Genomic DNA, 17,014 nt, shown 5'->3' with positions numbered 1-17,014 from the left:
TACATTTAAAAAATAAAATTAACAAAATTATTATGATGAAAATGAGGATGATGAAATATTGTGCGGTCCAGGAAAATATGACTGGAGAGCCATTTTTGGGCCTCGCCCCTCAGTTTGGTAACTTATGTTTTAAAGGGGATTTCAAATGAGTACATTTGTGCAGTGCTTTTTTTTTTTTTTACTTTTCAAGTGTACAGTCCAGTTGTATAACTTTTTGCATATTTTGAGGTGGTGTAAAAAGTTTGACAGCTGCATGTGGATTGAAAGCGAATCCTTGGTTGCGTTTTGGGTGGCTTTGACGCGCGCATGTGCGCAACCATGCAGGGCGCCCGCGAGTTTTCTCTTGTCACGTTATGCCACTTTTAGAACATTTATCACGCATGAGTTGCCACGGGACATATTCGTGAAAGTTCACGGGGGTACAGTTGGCCAAGAGAGGCGCTTTTTTTTTTTTTTTTTTTTTTTTTTAATATATAATTGATGTTTTCCCATGGAGGAGCCCCTCCCAGCGACGCAACACATGCAGGTGGAAGGAAATCTTTGCTTTTTGTGTGTGGGTTGGTGTGGGCGAACATGAAGAGGGCGAGCCAATCAAGTCCCTCCCCTGCTATAGATCGCTGCTATAATACAAAGCAGTAAAAAGCGGGTCGCCTCACACAAGCGGCTGCAGCTCGACTTGAAGATCCGGCGGGTTTCTTTTTTTTTTTCTTATTATTTTTGATTTCATTTCACCTTTAATTAAAAGACAGAAGAAGAGGGCACAAGAAGCCTCCTTGGATGTTCTTCCCCCTTCCTGAGACGTCCATTTCCGCACCTGCCCGTAGAAGAGAACCGGAGGGGGGGGGGGCGAGCGACAAGGGCACCGGGAGAGAGCCGGCAAAGGCGCACCGAGAGGCGGCCATATACCTCGTGAAGGACACACACCCCCCTCCTCTCCCTCCTCCTCCCTCCCCCCCCACCCCCGCCCTTTCCATCAACATGCTGCTGTGGACCAGAATAGTCCTGGTGGCCGTCGTCTGCTCGTCCTTGGCGGTGTCCCCCGGCATGGGATGCGGACCGGGCCGGGGCTACGGCCGCAGGAGGCACCCCAAGAAGCTGACACCTCTCGCCCTCAAGCAGTTCATCCCCAACGTGGCCGAGAAGACCCTGGGGGCCAGCGGGCGCTACGAGGGCAAAATCACGCGCAACTCGGAGCGATTTAAAGAGCTCACGCCCAACTACAACACGGACATCATCTTCAAGGATGAGGAGAACACCGGCGCCGACCGGCTCATGACTCAGGTAAGGTGCACGCGCAGGCAAAAACGCGTTTTTTCGCCACTCCGTGAACGCACCATCCCTTGTCAGCCCGATTGCGCACCTCCAAAGTGAAGTCTTTTTAGCCCCCTGGTGAACTCTGCGCATTATCCACGGCTCCACGCAGCCGAAACCGACCCTGCACTTTTTATTTATTTATATCAGAGCTCATTTTCTCCCCCTATATATAAAAAGGTATCCACGCGGCAGCGCGCATGCGGACAGTCAGGGACGCTCGGCCTTCATGCTTGGTGACAGTGGATTTAAAATATTCATGTGCAAGCCTTGTTCTTCGTATCTATATTTGTATCCTCCTCCAGCTGCTCCCTTTGATTAAAAAAAAAAGCAAGATGGACATTTGGAGTCATGTGGGTTTTAATTTTAAACAAAACTTGTCATCTGTATCATTCAGGTGGGTCCGGGTCGCCGTCCAGACACAAATTGACAGAAATGACATTTTTGGAGGACGTTTTTTTTTTTTAATTATTCACAAGCTTGATTCGGCTCGCGGTGGTCCTGATGTGGATGCTGGTGGTCCTGATGAGGGCCAGACGCGAGCTGAGGAGTCGAGATGAAATATTCACCGTGCGTGCGGTCGCTCGCTCCATTCGCACCCCCCGCGACCCCCCCCCCCCCCATCATCATCGCGGATATACTTTACAGGCAGCCACGCATGGTCCAAATTACGTCTCAGCAACTGAGTTTATGATGTGAAAATGTATTTTTAATGACAGCAGAACAACTCTGGTGCAGCATAACCCACAGGTGATTGTTCGATCTCTACTAAAATGATAACTGTTGGTTTTGCGCATTTTTTTTTTTTTTTTAATGGAAAGTCGCTAAAACAGTTGGCGTCCTAAATCGTTAGTCAAGACCCAAAGGGAGCTACTTTTTATGTCCGCGGCATAAGCACGGCCACATGGGGATTATAAGGCTACAGTGTCGGTGTTGCGCGGCTTTACGCAAGAAGTCGCTCGCCGTGGGATTTTTACGCACGGTAATTTTACGCATGAATGTATAGCGGGGTTTATATAGCTTACATGCATTTTGTGTTGGCGGACGCATGCCGAACGATCCGCGTAAGCTTCCTAACAAAAGTGCACTAAATGAAGTGATAGTCGGCTCGTTTTCTGCTTGATTCACTCCAAGTGATTTTCCCGATTGCTCCTTTTACGGGTGCAGTTTCGTTTCATGTTTTATTATGAAGTCGCGCTTAATTGACAGGAGCTAATTAAGCGTGAAATCATCCCCCCCCACACCCCCACCCCGCTTGTCAAAATGGCTGTTTGCGCTGACAGGTAGCTGAGAAGTGTTTCCTCAAACCAAATCATTTGTGAAACGGATTAAGAGGTTGGCTGTTGGACAACTTTAACCCCCTCCTTCCAGAAGCACAAAGTCCGGGTGGGGGGGGGAGGCTGGAGGGGGCTTTACGGTGGCTGAGCAGAAGTGGGCTTGATTTGCGGCACACGACCTAATGAATTAATAAATAGGGGCCCTTTATGGCTCACTTAGAATGTCTCCCCCCCCCCACCTTTTGCCTTGTGCATTTAATGCAGCGCATTCTACAAGTGTGATATGCTCATAAAGCTGCAGCAGCTGATATATGTGCAGACTGCAGGAGAAAAAGGGGAGCTTGTGGACATTTCACAAGTCTGTCAGTCAGCAGGCGACTTAAGGAGGCGCGTCACGTCCGCCCCCAACCTCGATCCCATAAGACTTTGCTGGACAAGAAGAATGAAAGTGGTCCCTGAAAAGCCTCTTTGTGATGTTTTTATTTGACATATCGCTCGAGTGTGGAGAAGAGTTGTCTCGGAGAAGGTGAAGCATCCGCTCTGAGGCCCGAGGGGAGCTTTTATTTATTGGCCAGATTACAAATGTGTTTCAAATGGTCACCTACTGCCCCGATATGAGTCGTGTTGCGTTCAATGGCACATATACGTACAAATGGAGAAACGGGAGGGGGGTTGCTGCTCGCACCTTCCCATGCAGACCCATATGTTATAGAGCAGTGAAGCGAATGTGGGCTCTTATCAATATTTCATAGTGGGCTTTTTTTTTTTTTTTTTTCCTTTATCCGAGATGTGCCCTCTGACACGGCTGCTCGGCGCCGAGAAATAAAAATGCAAGATCACATTTAAACATCACACCAGCGCTCAGCCATGACAGAGAAAGGACACGCTTCACAAGATTCCAAATGGGATAAAAGTTCGGAAAATGATGCTGGATGGTCCGTACTTGTTTTAATTACAGAATTTAACTCAACCTCCTAATATTGAGTCAACAGTACAAAAGTAGTAGCTCTGAGGGGTACATCCCCAAAAATAACTTTCTGTATCGAACTGTATTGAACTCAAAAGCTCTCACAGAACCTCAAGTGGGCCTCCAACCTACTGTTCACATCCATTTGGCCAAGTATTGCACTCCAATTGTACCTTTTCCAGTACGAAAATGGTACAGCTGTCCTCCTAATCTGAGGTCACGGTTAGGAAAGTAGTAGTCATAGCAAATGGTCAGAAATTGAGGTACAGATTAGTCCTAGTGTTGAGGGTACAAACCCTTAATAGGGGCACAGCAGGCTTCCATTTCTAGACTCTAAGACTGTGTTTGGACTTTTCATAGGGTCAAAAAAAGATGGCAATCAAAAGTCAAGTACCGAGGGTGTCAAAATACATTTTTCTGGTTGTATCACTTGAGGTAAATATGGGTGCAGTATGTGCCAATTTCTGTCTCTCGATGTTATTTATAGACTAATGTATCGCCAGTGAGGACCAAAAGTATACAAGGTGTGCACCCAAGTAGTAAAAGTCAAGCAGTGATTGATTGATGAAATGGATTTTCAGAGTCTGGTGTTGTGGGTACGATAGAATGGGATGGTAGGTGTCTATTTGGGTCCATCGAAGTACAAGCAATGCTCCAGACATTTTCTGGGATCAGAAGTAAAGAGTACAAAGCACACCTAGTCAGAAATAGAGGTAAAAGTGGGTACCCAGTCAATACTAGTACCGTTTCTAGGGTCAAATATAGAAACCTAATTTGAAGTCAAGTTAAGGGTACCGAAGGACACTTTTGCAGGGACAAATAGAGAACAGAGTATGAGTCTACTCATACGTCATTAACTGTAAAATGGTAAAACATTAACAGTAAAAATGGATCTTTGACGTCTATAACCGTCAATGGCAGTGAAGGAGTTAAAATGTACAATACAACCATGCTATAATTATTTGGACTGTAAGGTTACATTAATATTTCTATGGTTAATATAGTCAAGTTCTACTAATCTCTGGGCACTAAAGGACCATTTTCTGGGTGCAAACAGAGTACAAAGTATATTCTCAAGCTGTAGGAGTCCGGTGTCAAAGGTACTAAAGTAGGGTAGTACTCTATATTGTCAGGAATTGGGGTACAATGGGCACTGACGTTGGGGTCAAAAAGTTCTAGAATTAGTCCTTCTATACCATAAATCCAATTATGCAAGATCACTAAGGTATGAGAAGAGAGGATGTACCCTTCAAATGCATCCCATAGAGATAATGATTTGATTCTGCACTATTTTTACGGCCAAAAAAGTACGGGATTGGGTTTGAAAGATGACTTTTGATGGTAGCAAATGAAGTGACAAGACATTCCACCCTTTAAGGTTCACTATTTGTGGTTGGGTTGCAAGTTCAGCAAAGACACAACTCACCGATGCTTTGTCTCGTCGGCAGCGGTGCAAAGACAAGCTGAACTCGTTGGCCATCTCCGTGATGAACCAGTGGCCCGGCGTCAAGCTGCGGGTCACCGAGGGCTGGGACGAAGACGGCCACCACTTCGAGGAGTCCCTCCACTACGAGGGCCGGGCGGTGGACATCACCACGTCGGACCGCGACAAGAGCAAGTACGGCACCCTGTCCAGGCTGGCGGTGGAGGCCGGCTTCGATTGGGTCTACTACGAATCCAAAGCCCACATCCACTGCTCGGTGAAAGCAGGTACGCTGCAGGATGAGGAGGAGAAAGCTGGAGATGACCGTAATTTAAATGTTAAAACATTTTACTCAGTTTTATTTACAAGCTTTGCAGAAGAAATTAGAAACGGAAGTAGAAAAATGCGATTAACCGCGATTAATCGTGCGATTAATCAGTTTTTAAAACATTCTTGGCAATACTACTTTTATGATCAAGCCAAAGTATTATTATTACGGTTCTTATAATCATGCTGGAAAGTACTTTTTTTAAAAAAAATACTTGTATCTTGCCAAAAATTGAGCAATTTTAAGAGTCCTGATTAGGATCCCAGTGGAACACCCTGTGAAGTTAGGAAAAATACGACCCCAGATACAAATTTCACCGATCGACACCAAATTTGGTGGACAAGTCTATTATGACAGGACCCACAAAAATGTCTCAAGGACCCATGCCTGCAATTGAACAGGAACTCAGCCATTCGGGCATATTTCAGGGCTCATACACTGACAAACCATAACTCGTAAATTCACCCAAATAAGCCACAATAGACTGAAAAATAACTCAATGACTAAATAACAACTACCTCAGCCTCAACCTCTACCTTTTGATCATCACTACCTGGATTGAAAAAGGGGCGGGCTATATGAAACTAATTGAGCTTTAATTCTTATTATCACTGGTAAATAAATCTCAAACTCAGGGCTGTTGCATACTCGCATTTTTCACTTGAATCCTACCAAAAATTGACGAATTTAAGGAGTCCTGGATGTGACCCCTGTGGAATTATTATTTAGCATGGCATGACACATGAAAAAGTCTCAAGCAGCCCTCATTTTAAAATCTAATACTAAATAGGACTTTTTAGTTTGCAGACCACATTTTTAAAGAATTTCTGCCATTCAAAAAAAAATTCCCAAGAATTAATCAGATCATCACAGATTGTTTTTTTTGTTTTTTTTCCACAAATGTTATCCTTTTTTTTTCAGTTTGTGAATCTTGTACATCAAAAGTGGTTGTATGTCGTCTTACGCTATACAAATAAATCATTATTGTTTTGTTTTTTTTCACCAATCAGGAAAACCTCCAGACATTGATCGTTGATCATAAGTCTAAGCGAGCTGATAAATCCCCCATTAATCATTCAGCACACACTCTGTGAGATCACAACATGGGCCGGGCCCCGACGTGTCATTTGGGGGTCAGGCGACTTTACCAAAAGGATTTGCCCGCGAACAATGTCCAATCGCTCGGGCCAAATCTGGTTTGCGGGTTGTCACCTTATTTCATGGCCCGGAATCTTAAAAGAAGATTAAAATCCCCCCTCCTCCCCCAGATTCTGAACCCCCAACCCTCCCTCCTCCTCCAGAAAGTGTGATCCTAGAGACTGGTATGTGAAGAGCTCCCACCAAGGCCAAAATTATTGTCATCAAGACGAGTCACAAAGCAGCCGCACGGGCAGGGGGGACATGGGCGCGAGCATTTAAGGAGTCCGGGGGCCCTCATTTAAATTCAAATCTACAAGTGGAGAGCCTCGCAGGGTAAATAGTCAGTGGTGAGTCGCCTGTTTGTGTGAATTGTCGCATAGAGGTCCCTGCACCTGAGCAAATATAGAAGGGAGGGGTGGGCGGTAAAAAAAAAAAAAAAAAAAAAAAAAAATTCTTTAGCCGTCCACAAGCAGGTTTTGAATGACAATGGCTCTTCTTTATTGGGTTTTTTAATTAAGAATAGATGAGCCTGGGCTTTTTGGGGGGTTCAGACTGTGTGGACGGGCCAATACGCATCCGGCACGGAGGGGCAAAGAGAGCAAGGGATGCTCTTTTTTCCTTTTTTTTTTTTTTACTTTATTCAGGAGCTTTTGGAGGAATCTTGTGTGTCCAAACCAAGCAGATAAAAGTCCCAATTGAAATGTAATTGAGAGGCGCCAAAAGAAAACTGGTTGTGTAATACTTTCAGGAGGTCCAGGTACCTTTAGGGGGTGGATAAGTACTAAGAATGGAAGGATCCTGGAACTTTTGGAGAAAATTCCTTCACATTGTTAACCAAAATAGCAGCACCTACAATGCAAATAAATGTAGCACCTGGGAATAAATGACCACCAACCCACACACAAATCCTGCTTGCACTTAATAAATCAGCAAAATGCCTTCTCCATCTCCAGTTGAGTAACTCCATTAAATTTGGTAAAAGTCTAAACAGCAATGGCCAGTTCATAATGGCAATATTACTTCTAGCAGGGTTATGTCTGTGTTGATAGAAAACCTTTTGCCTGCAAAGTCTGTCCAGTTCAGCCTATTTGGACTCTGTTGCTAAGCAAAACAGCAGCACCCACACAAAAGTGAAGTGTGGCCAATTGTAAATGAGTTGTTTTAAAATTTGCATCCACTTGAGATTAATTGAAATAAATCAGTAATGTTTTTTTTATTTTTTTTAAAGTACATTTAAACTCTGTTGCTAACCAAAACAGCAGCACCAACACATAAGTGACATGTGGCCAATTGTAGATGAGTTGTTTTAAAATCTGTATTCACTTGAGACTAATTGAAAAAAAATCAGCAATGTTCTTAAAAAAAAAAGGTACATTTCAACTGTGTTGCGAACCAAAACAGCAGCACCCACTGATCCACACAAATGTGGAGTTTGGCTAATTGTAAATAAGTTGTTTTAAATTGTGCATTCTCTATAAATTAATTGAAATAAAGCAATGTTCTTTTTTTTTTTAAATGCCTCCACCAGCTGCAGTTGAGTACATGCACTTTTGAACTCTATTGCTAACCAAAACAGCAGCACCTATTTCGCTAATATGGCTTGTTGCAAATGAGTTGGGATTGTTTCCGCATTCACATATTAATTATACAAGTAATGTTAAAAAAAAAAAAATCCTCCCTCATCATTTAATTGAGTAGGCAAAATATAAACTATAAAGTGGGTTATGTCCACGTTACAGAGAACTCCGTGGCGGCCAAGTCCGGAGGCTGCTTCCCGGCATCCTCCACGGTGACCCTCCAGGACGGCTCCACCAAGCCCGTCAAGGACCTCCAGAGCGGGGACAAAGTCCTGGCAGCGGACGCCGACGGCAAGCTCCTCTTCACGGACTTCCTCACCTTCATCGACCGGGACTCGACCACTCGGCGGCTCTTCCACGTGGTGGAGACCGACGCGGGCCACCGGATCACGCTGACCGCCGCGCACCTCCTCTTCGTGGCCAACAACTCCACCGGGGGCGTCCGCGGAGCTTCGGCGGCGTTCGCCAGCCAGGTGCGGCCGGGCCAGGAGGTGCTGGTGCCGGACGGCGAGCGCCTCCGGGCGGTGACGGTGGTGCGGATTTCCACCGAGGTTCACGTCGGCTCCTACGCGCCGGTGACCGCGCAGGGCACGCTGGTGGTGGACCGGGTGCTCGCGTCGTGCTACGCCGTGGTGAGCAGCCACGAACTGGCGCACTGGGCCCTGGCGCCGCTCCGGCTCGCCCATTGGGCGTCGTCGGTGCTCTCCGGCGCGCAGGCCGGGAACTGTACGCACGAGGACGGCGTGCACTGGTACTCCAAGGTGCTCTATCACTTGGGGACGTGGCTCTTGGACCCCAACGCCTTGCATCCCCTCGGCGTTTCCAGCTGAAACCAGACTTGAGGACCAGACTTTCCCACATAAAAATAAATAAATACAATAAATAAATAAATAAATACATGTAGGACTCTTCAGTAGATGAAATAATAATTAAAAGAAAAAAAAACCTCGACAATGCAGTTGGAGTTGATGATGGGATATTTATTATTATTTCTGTGACTTTTCTATATGATGATGACGACGCGCCCCCCCTTTCAGAGAATGAATGGAGCCTTAAAAAGAGAGAAAAAAAGTTTGAATAATTTATTCTCACATGAACTGATGGCTGCGGTGAAAAGTGTGCATAATCTATTTTTGTATGTGTCCGATGCAAAACCAACGAACAAGAAAAAAAAAAAGTCAGTAATGGCAAACAGAAAGAAGCTAACTCTTGACAGGTTGTAATGTTCATAATGTGCATATATATATAAATATAAATATATGTGTGCAACTGACTGTTATATTTTGGGGGACGAACAAACTTGGCGGGGTTCCATAAATTATATTTTTATACACAGAATTGTAAATTAGATTTTGACAGATCGCTACCGAATTTGAAATAGTGTAAAGATATGAGAATATATTTTAATTTAAATACAGTAGTATTGGGGAAAAGTGTTGGAAAACTTAAAAAAAAAAAAAAAAAAAAAAAACTTTTTGGGGGTTGTCAGAGAGTGACAGATATTCTGCCTCATGTCTGCATTTATTTTTCTGTTGCTATTGTTTTTATTTGATTGTTTTCCTCTGAGAAAACAAAAACAAATGCAGATTCTGACAATTCGGTAACAGTTACAAGTCGTATACTGTTTCGTTGAATAAATTAATAAGTAACTCATGTAAATGTACTAAAATGTATTTTTCTTTTTTTCCCTCCATATTTTTAATAATAGGGAAATAGTTTTATAGCTGCAGCAGATGCACAGTCTGGATAGTTATATATATATATATATATATATATATATATATATATATATATATATATATATATATATATATATAGACGGAGCATACCAGTTAACTTTCATAACAGGGCGAAGTGTCAACAACAAATGTCTAGAGTTTATTATTTATATGTTTATTACGAAAATGATAAAGAAAATGTGTTCAAACTTGGGAGTTGTTATATGTCTCTGATTGAATGGAGAGATGGGACTGGACTTATTTGTTAAAAACTAACGGTAAAAAAAAATTCGAGAAGAGTCTGAGAAAGGGCGAAAAAAATATACCAAACACTTTCAAAGTCTTCCAAAAATGGTCATATTGCACTTTGAGAAACCTTTCGCGTGCTTGTGAAATGTGGAGCGCTCTCGTCAAATGTGACGAGCTTTGCCCTCTGCAAATAACCTCCATCTCGGCACACACAAGGAGTGTTTGTTGGGTCCCTTTGAACCCTTTACAGGCTTATTAAAACCGCCGTGATGCCCTCGAACGTCACCAATCGCCAGTTGGAACGATATTGAGGCTGCAAAGTGGATTTGGGGAGAGTATTTTCGCCAGGAGTAAGCGGTACTCGTTGAACAGTTTGGTGTTAAAAGTTGGGCAAACGCGACACCCTGTGGACAATACTGGTAGTGCAATGAGAGAACGCCGAGGGGGGATCGTTTCGGTTTTATTTAAAAAAAAAAAAGCAAAAAATGAGGCTAAATTATATCAACTTAAAGCATTTTTTGTGTCGTTGAGAAAATTATTATAATAGAATAAAAAAAAAATAATAATAATTAGAATTCCATACATTTTTTATTTTTTTTTAGTATTAGTGATTACTACTTTCTTTTACCCTTACACCTCGCAGGTGTGGCATAAGAATAAAGTTTTAGTGCTAAGTTCAGATTTTTGTTCGATATTTTTGCACCCTAAATAAGTAAAGTGATATCTGTACTTGAGTGTGTGATAATTCAGACGACTATTTGGATAATGAATGAATGAATGAATAACTGATATATTAGCTTGAAGTACTCTAATAGTAATGCAAGGAGCATTCCTAAAATGATTAAAGCCAAGCCTTCAAACAAGGTAAGCCAGGAAGTGTTGCAACAGGAATTCCACGTCCTGCTCTCAGGTCGCCCACATTGTGTGTACTTGTTGATATTGTTGTGAGGTGGAAACTTTTTTTTTTTTTGGTCCGTCTCAGCCGCGGAGTGTGACCCCGGGGTCCCTGCACGCGGATACAAAAGCGTGCGCGCATGAGGGGCGACATTCCTGGGAGCAGGTAAACAGAGCCTCCCGTCTATAATCCCTCCAGGGGCCCTCGAGTCTGCCTCGCAGCTCAACGACAGAGCTAGAGGGCCTTTCACAAATGTTGACTTTTTGCAAACGCGGACTGTCTGGCATTCGGCAAAAAAACAAAACTCCCCGTTTCCAAGAGCAAGAGACACAAAAGAGATACTTCTCGGCTTTTTTCTCCTCCTGGCAACGTTCGCCCCTCCGTCGACACGCCAGGTTGATGTCGCACAAGATGGATGCCTCTTGTGTACATACAGTGACTGGAAAAAAAAAAAGCGAAATGCTTCTCTTTCTAGATTACTTTGTGTTAATGTTTCAGATCATCAATCCAATTTTATTATCTAACAAAGTAGGTCAAACATGGTTTTACCTATGTGATAGTTCTGGGGCTGCTTTGTAACTTCAGGACCTGAATTCTGCTCTTTACCACGGGGATCACAGCAGTCGGGACAAGTGTTTTTTCCTCTCTGAAATTTGCCACTTAACTGTCACAAATATTCGCTTTTTTCCTCGAAGTTTACTCACAAATTTGCCACTTTATAATGCTGCAAATATTCAGTTTTTTTTGTTGTAAATTTGAGATTTTTCTCGCATTTTTCTTGGACAATGAAGGCATAGAGCATATTTTATCTCGTGTTGCGACAGCCCCTTTCGAGTGATAATGTGTCATAAAGCAAATCAGCAAATGATAAAAGTGCATGCATGCTTTAAATTCCTTAGATACAGCGACGCAACGCTTATGAACGTAAATTCAACTTGGGAATGACTGACATTGGTCCAGTTAACTTCCGAATTCCGGGTTTAGCACATCAGCGTCGTTTCCGGCCATTGCTGGCCGCATTCCAACACTCAATAAGAGATGAAAATACACAATTGCCAATTTTCACAACAAATAATTTTAATCCTTTTGTTTCCACTTTGTGATCTCAAACAGTACAATTCCATGTTAGAAATTCTTTTTTGAAAAAAATACGACATTCTTCAGTACATCCAATTTAAAAAAATAGAGCAAAAAAAAACAATGTACATTGCTTTGGGTGTTTTTCATGTCAAAACATCACAATTTGAACACACATGGCAAGCCAGTTCGGCAACAGTTTTGTTCCAAAACTTAACAGGTTGGATTTTCCACAAAGTGAGTCACTTACACCAAGGTAACAAGTGCAGTGTCTTATATTTCACAAAAAGAAGGGAAAAAAGGCGGGGAAAAAAATCCAATCACCACAACGCCGAATGTCAAAAATTGCGTCAAGAGCTCTTATGAGAAGTGCACAGTGGCTTTTAGTGTAAACCAGTCTGCTCCATATCCAGTGTGGCGATCCGGGGCGGGGCCACCCTGCTCGATACACAAGTCTTTAATGAACAAGGCCACCGTGGAGGAAAAGGGGACGCGTGAGGAAAAGAAAAGGTGAAGCAGTGAAAGATTATAAAAAGTACACAGTCGACTCATACCAGGTGACGCGCAGCTTTGCTGTGAAGTGAGCGGAAGTTCGGTTAAGAAGGCAAAAAAAAAAAAAAAAAAGCGCTTCCAGAGGCTGAGGGGAAAGGTGAGATTATTGATGAGGAAACAGCGACACCTGTGGCCATAGTTGGTCATAAGTGAGAAAAATACAAGATTAAAAACAAACCACTATGTTGTGTTTTTATTTAAATGCCAATAATGAAACTAATTTCGATAAAATTTAGTATTCTTGGTCATATTTGATCATTTGGATATGAAGAACAGTTGAATTGTGATTAACTGTTTGCCAAAATTTATATTTAAAGTTTAAAGACGAATTCTGGGTTTTCGTCTGGGTTCGTTAAAGTCTGCAAAGATGTTTTTAACTGACGTAGACAATTTTTTTGAACATGTTCAAAATTTCGCAAATAACTATTGAACATGTTCAAAATGTCTTTGCAACAAGAAAAAACTGCTTACCACAAGCAAAAACTGTCTGCAAACATCTTTGCAACCTTTTACAAATCCGGATAAAACCAAATGTTACGTTCGCAAGCATTCGCTCAAATCAAAACTATTTTTTAATATTTTGTAATTATTTTGAAATATTACAAATATGAATATTAAATATATTTGTTAGTTTCACCTATTAATATAGACATTCATATAATCATAACCATTTTTATTAGTAGTATCAATTTATCAAACAATTAGACAAATGTTCCCTAGCCCTGTTTTAACATTAAGACGTACAAATGTTTCAGATTTTCTAGTTAATGTACATCTTATAGCAGAATCAATTTAAATGTCAATTTAAAAACTAAAAATTGATGTTATTAGCAGAACGGACCAATCATTGCTAAACATGTAAATAAACACTGCATTTAATGACAACCGCAATTCCTCATATAGTGGCTTGGCAGTTTGATTGACATCTCCAATTCATCCAAGAGAGAGAGCGTTTACATGCATCAAAGGGTGCTGTTGTTTTGGTTAGCAACAGAGTTAGGCTCAATAATGCAAATTTGTGAACAACAGCAACCGAGGTGGTTACAGTTACTACTCAAAAGTTACAAAAAAAAAAATTAATAATAATAATAAATATATATATATATATATATATATATATATATATATATATATATATATATATATATATATAGCCACTATTTGAGGAAATACGGCATCTCAAAGACCAGCTGGCTGCGCATCTGTAAGGGACAGTGACCTAAAGAAATAAAAATGGATTAATATTGCAGCAAAATGCTTCCAGATCATCAAATGGTCCTGCAAAAAACAAAGAGAGTTAAGAAACATTTAAGAGGCAACGCCAGTGCAAACAGTGCAACCTTCAGAGTTATTTGGTTTCCAAAATCTTACGAGGTAGCTTTTCTCCGCTCAAGTGAGTCAAACATAAAAAGTGCATCGTGTGTAAAAATACCTCAATAAAACAAGGTATGAATAGATTCAACGTGAATCTGATATAGCATTACAACAGCATCTGCCTTATCCTATTAACTCCTGTGACTGGCATAGTCAGTAGTTGATTATAAAAGAAAAAAAAAATCCACTGGATTTAGCACAAACATTGAACAGAAGAACAAAGGAAAAAAATAAAAGAACCTTTGCGATGTCTGTTCAATTCAAAACAAAAAGGAATAGAAAGGATAATCATAAAAACAAATAAAAATAAGGCTTCAGTTCATGTCAACAAAATGTACAACATACACAAGTCAAGTTTCACATGCACAATCCACAAGTCAATTGTGTTCAGTATACCCTCCTTGACTACACTCAACTTGGATTAAGGCTCTTTTTTGGTGAGTTTTGGTCATTGAGGGGAAATGCCACTAAATTATTGAAGCCAATTCATTCTCCATTAACGTTTGATAAAAGTACGTTCACACAGAGAGCAGCAAAATGACAGGAAGTCATTCATTAGATACTTGTGGTTACGACTCACGAGCGACATCTTTAATTGGGATACACACATACCGAGATATGACATCATCCAAAACGCGAGGAAAAATAAATAAATCAGCATGCATGTTCTAAATGCTCTTATAGCTTCACGGGAAATCAGTTGTAGTACCAAGGTGGACCTGTGGAGGGCAGCATCGCGCCACACGGACTCCAGATCGCTTGAAAATACAAAGAAGAAATGCTCCTGTAGGGATTTGCAAAAACACATTGGGAAAAGTGTTTTAAAAAAAAAAAAAAAAAAAAAAAAAAAAAACACACAAACACAAGATAATCCTTTCGACTTCCGTTAATCGGGATTTTACTGACTTTGATCGCAACAGAGAGAAAATGATTAAATTTAGCCCAATTGTCGGTATGCGTGTATCCCGCTTCACCGTACGTCTTTGCTTATATAACCAACAATTAAGGTCGTTATTATACAGTGTTCCCTCGTTTTCCGATGGGGTTAGGTTCCAAAAAATACCCGCAATAAATGAAATCCGCGAAGTAGTTAGCTTTATGTTTTACAACTCTTATAAATGTTTTAAGGCTCTAAAATCCCCGACCGCACAATTTATACACTTTTCTCATTGAGGCATTTACATGTTCTCACATTTCTCTCTTGTTCAAACATTGACAATGTTCAAACCTTCATAAATTTGATAAAATGGGTATATTACTGTAAAAAAATATGCAAAATTGCACTTAAAAAAAATCCGCTATACAGCGAGACCGCGAAAAGTGAACCGCGTTATAGCGAGGGAAGACTGTATACAAAAAAAAAACAAAAAAAAAGTTTTAAGTTACAATAAAATATGTGTAACAATAACAGAAGAGAGGTCACTCGCTTCCTGTGTATACGTACAAAAGAGCTGACAACACCATTCGTCTTCACTTACTACCAAGCCATCGTTCAACTCCTGCTCGCATTTCATTGGCTATAATTTGCAAAATTCAGTGGCACTCCCCTGGTAATTTGTGAGGTAGTGCTAGTCAGTCTTCATTTGAGTTGAGGATCAACCAAAAATGAGTCGTGTCAAAAGCATCGATGTGGAAAGACATGCGAGAGAACATAAATATGACATTTACCTGCTAAAATGCAGCACAAACATGGACGTCACACGCTATAAAGTTCAACCGGCTTCACATACCCGCTCGTTCACGGTTATATTGGCCATCTTTTTTATTTTCCCCTCAAGCAATCTTTTTGTTTGTTTTTTTTTCTCCCCTCCACTCAAACAGAAATATGGTCAACATTTGCCGTTTAGACACAAAACTAAAAGATATTTACGCCTAGACATTTTACATAAAAATGACTTCAACTTCACGAGTTAGCAAAACGTTTGTGTGGGACAATGTCCTGGTATGTACATTTTATTTCTACACAGATAATGGTTGCCCCCTGCAACTTCCACGTGACACTTGAATAAAGGCTATGTAATAAAAATGGAGGTTGAATGTTATATAAATTAATATTTCATAGACCTCGTCAGAAGTGATTATAAATATTTTAAGCCTTACAGGTTAAAAATCTGCTCTTTGGAGTTTGTCATTTTGCCGGAAATCACAATTTAGAACCTTAAATGACGTGGTGGGAGCGAAATATTAAAAAGTGCATCAAGATTGTTTTGTGGAGATCCCTCAAAGTCGTTAACTTAAATCGCAATATACTCAGAAGTTGAGACTATTCAATTATGTTATGAAAATGAACTGTCGGAATGTTGCCATTTAAACTTATGAGATAAGGAAGCCAATGTACATAAATACTAATATCCGACATCCCATTGGTTTATACCCTAAAAAAAAAAAAAAAAAAAAAAAAAAAAACACTGGCCATAAATCAACAATGCACACCAGCCAATTTTTAAAAAAGCATCAATTCATTCCGGTTCCTTTCTCAGTAACTAAAATATACATGACAAAATTCGATTATCTCAGGGTGGAAATAAGTTAAAAAGGAGCCCATGGTTACGTTAATCAACTGAATCAAACTCAACAGCGCCATATGCTGGTCAGAGAGACAATTACAAGTGGAGCAGCTCAATTTAAAAGGCCATTTACCACACAACACTGATGTTGACCAATCGGCTTCAAATAAGTGATACGATGCTGCCACCTCGAGCAAAGTATGGACTACAACAACCTCAACCTGAATAAATAAGTGAGCTTTTTTTTTTTTTTTCTAAATAAATTTCATGTTATGAAGTAATGTTCACGTGCAGAGGAGCAACCATTATCGTGCGTCTTAGTGTCCACGTGTACTGTACAAAAAAAAAAAAAAGACGTGTGTCTTGATGGACAATGGTAAATAAGCATGCCGTGTAGTGTTGGACTGATCCAAGTTCAGAGGACGACCCCTGCGTGAAGTCATGACGGTTGACTGACCCCGAAATGGCAGCGGCGACGTTTGGCGGTTGTGAGTGTGCCGGGGAAGAAAGGTGGAGCTTCTTGAGTTTGGGGGCGCTTCCCTCATCCGTCAATCAGCTTCACGTCAATGTGGGACAAATCAATCATGTGCCTGCGTGGTGAGCGGAACGATCCATGTTT

General features: G+C 41.1%; 2 protein-coding genes across 4 annotated transcripts in view; one reads left to right on the top strand and one right to left on the bottom strand.

Annotated features, from left to right (window-relative positions):
* Positions 1–638: 638 nt before the first annotated feature.
* On the top strand, positions 639–9,749 carry shha (sonic hedgehog signaling molecule a). Its single transcript, XM_077509384.1, has 3 exons — positions 639–1,281; positions 5,004–5,265; positions 8,186–9,749. Exons 1-3 carry the CDS (start codon positions 778–780, stop codon positions 8,851–8,853), a joined length of 1,434 nt encoding a protein of 477 aa, XP_077365510.1. The 5' UTR covers positions 639–777; the 3' UTR covers positions 8,854–9,749.
* A 2,188-nt stretch (positions 9,750–11,937) lies between these two features.
* The window catches only part of rbm33a (RNA binding motif protein 33a), a 29,462-nt gene continuing 24,385 nt past the window's right edge, over positions 11,938–17,014 (bottom strand). For all 3 annotated transcript variants that reach the window (XM_077509630.1, XM_077509628.1, XM_077509629.1), the window contains one exon: positions 11,938–16,985. In XM_077509630.1, the coding sequence (XP_077365756.1) occupies positions 16,937–16,985 (49 nt within the window). In that variant the 3' untranslated portion in view covers positions 11,938–16,936. The remainder of the gene's footprint in view (positions 16,986–17,014) is intronic.

The sequence above is a fragment of the Festucalex cinctus genome, chromosome 20 (assembly GCF_051991245.1).
Source record: "Festucalex cinctus isolate MCC-2025b chromosome 20, RoL_Fcin_1.0, whole genome shotgun sequence".
In the NCBI taxonomy this organism is placed as follows: Eukaryota; Metazoa; Chordata; class Actinopteri; order Syngnathiformes; family Syngnathidae; genus Festucalex; species Festucalex cinctus.
Note: the sequence above shows the minus strand (reverse complement) of the source record. Positions and strands in the feature narration are given on the sequence as shown.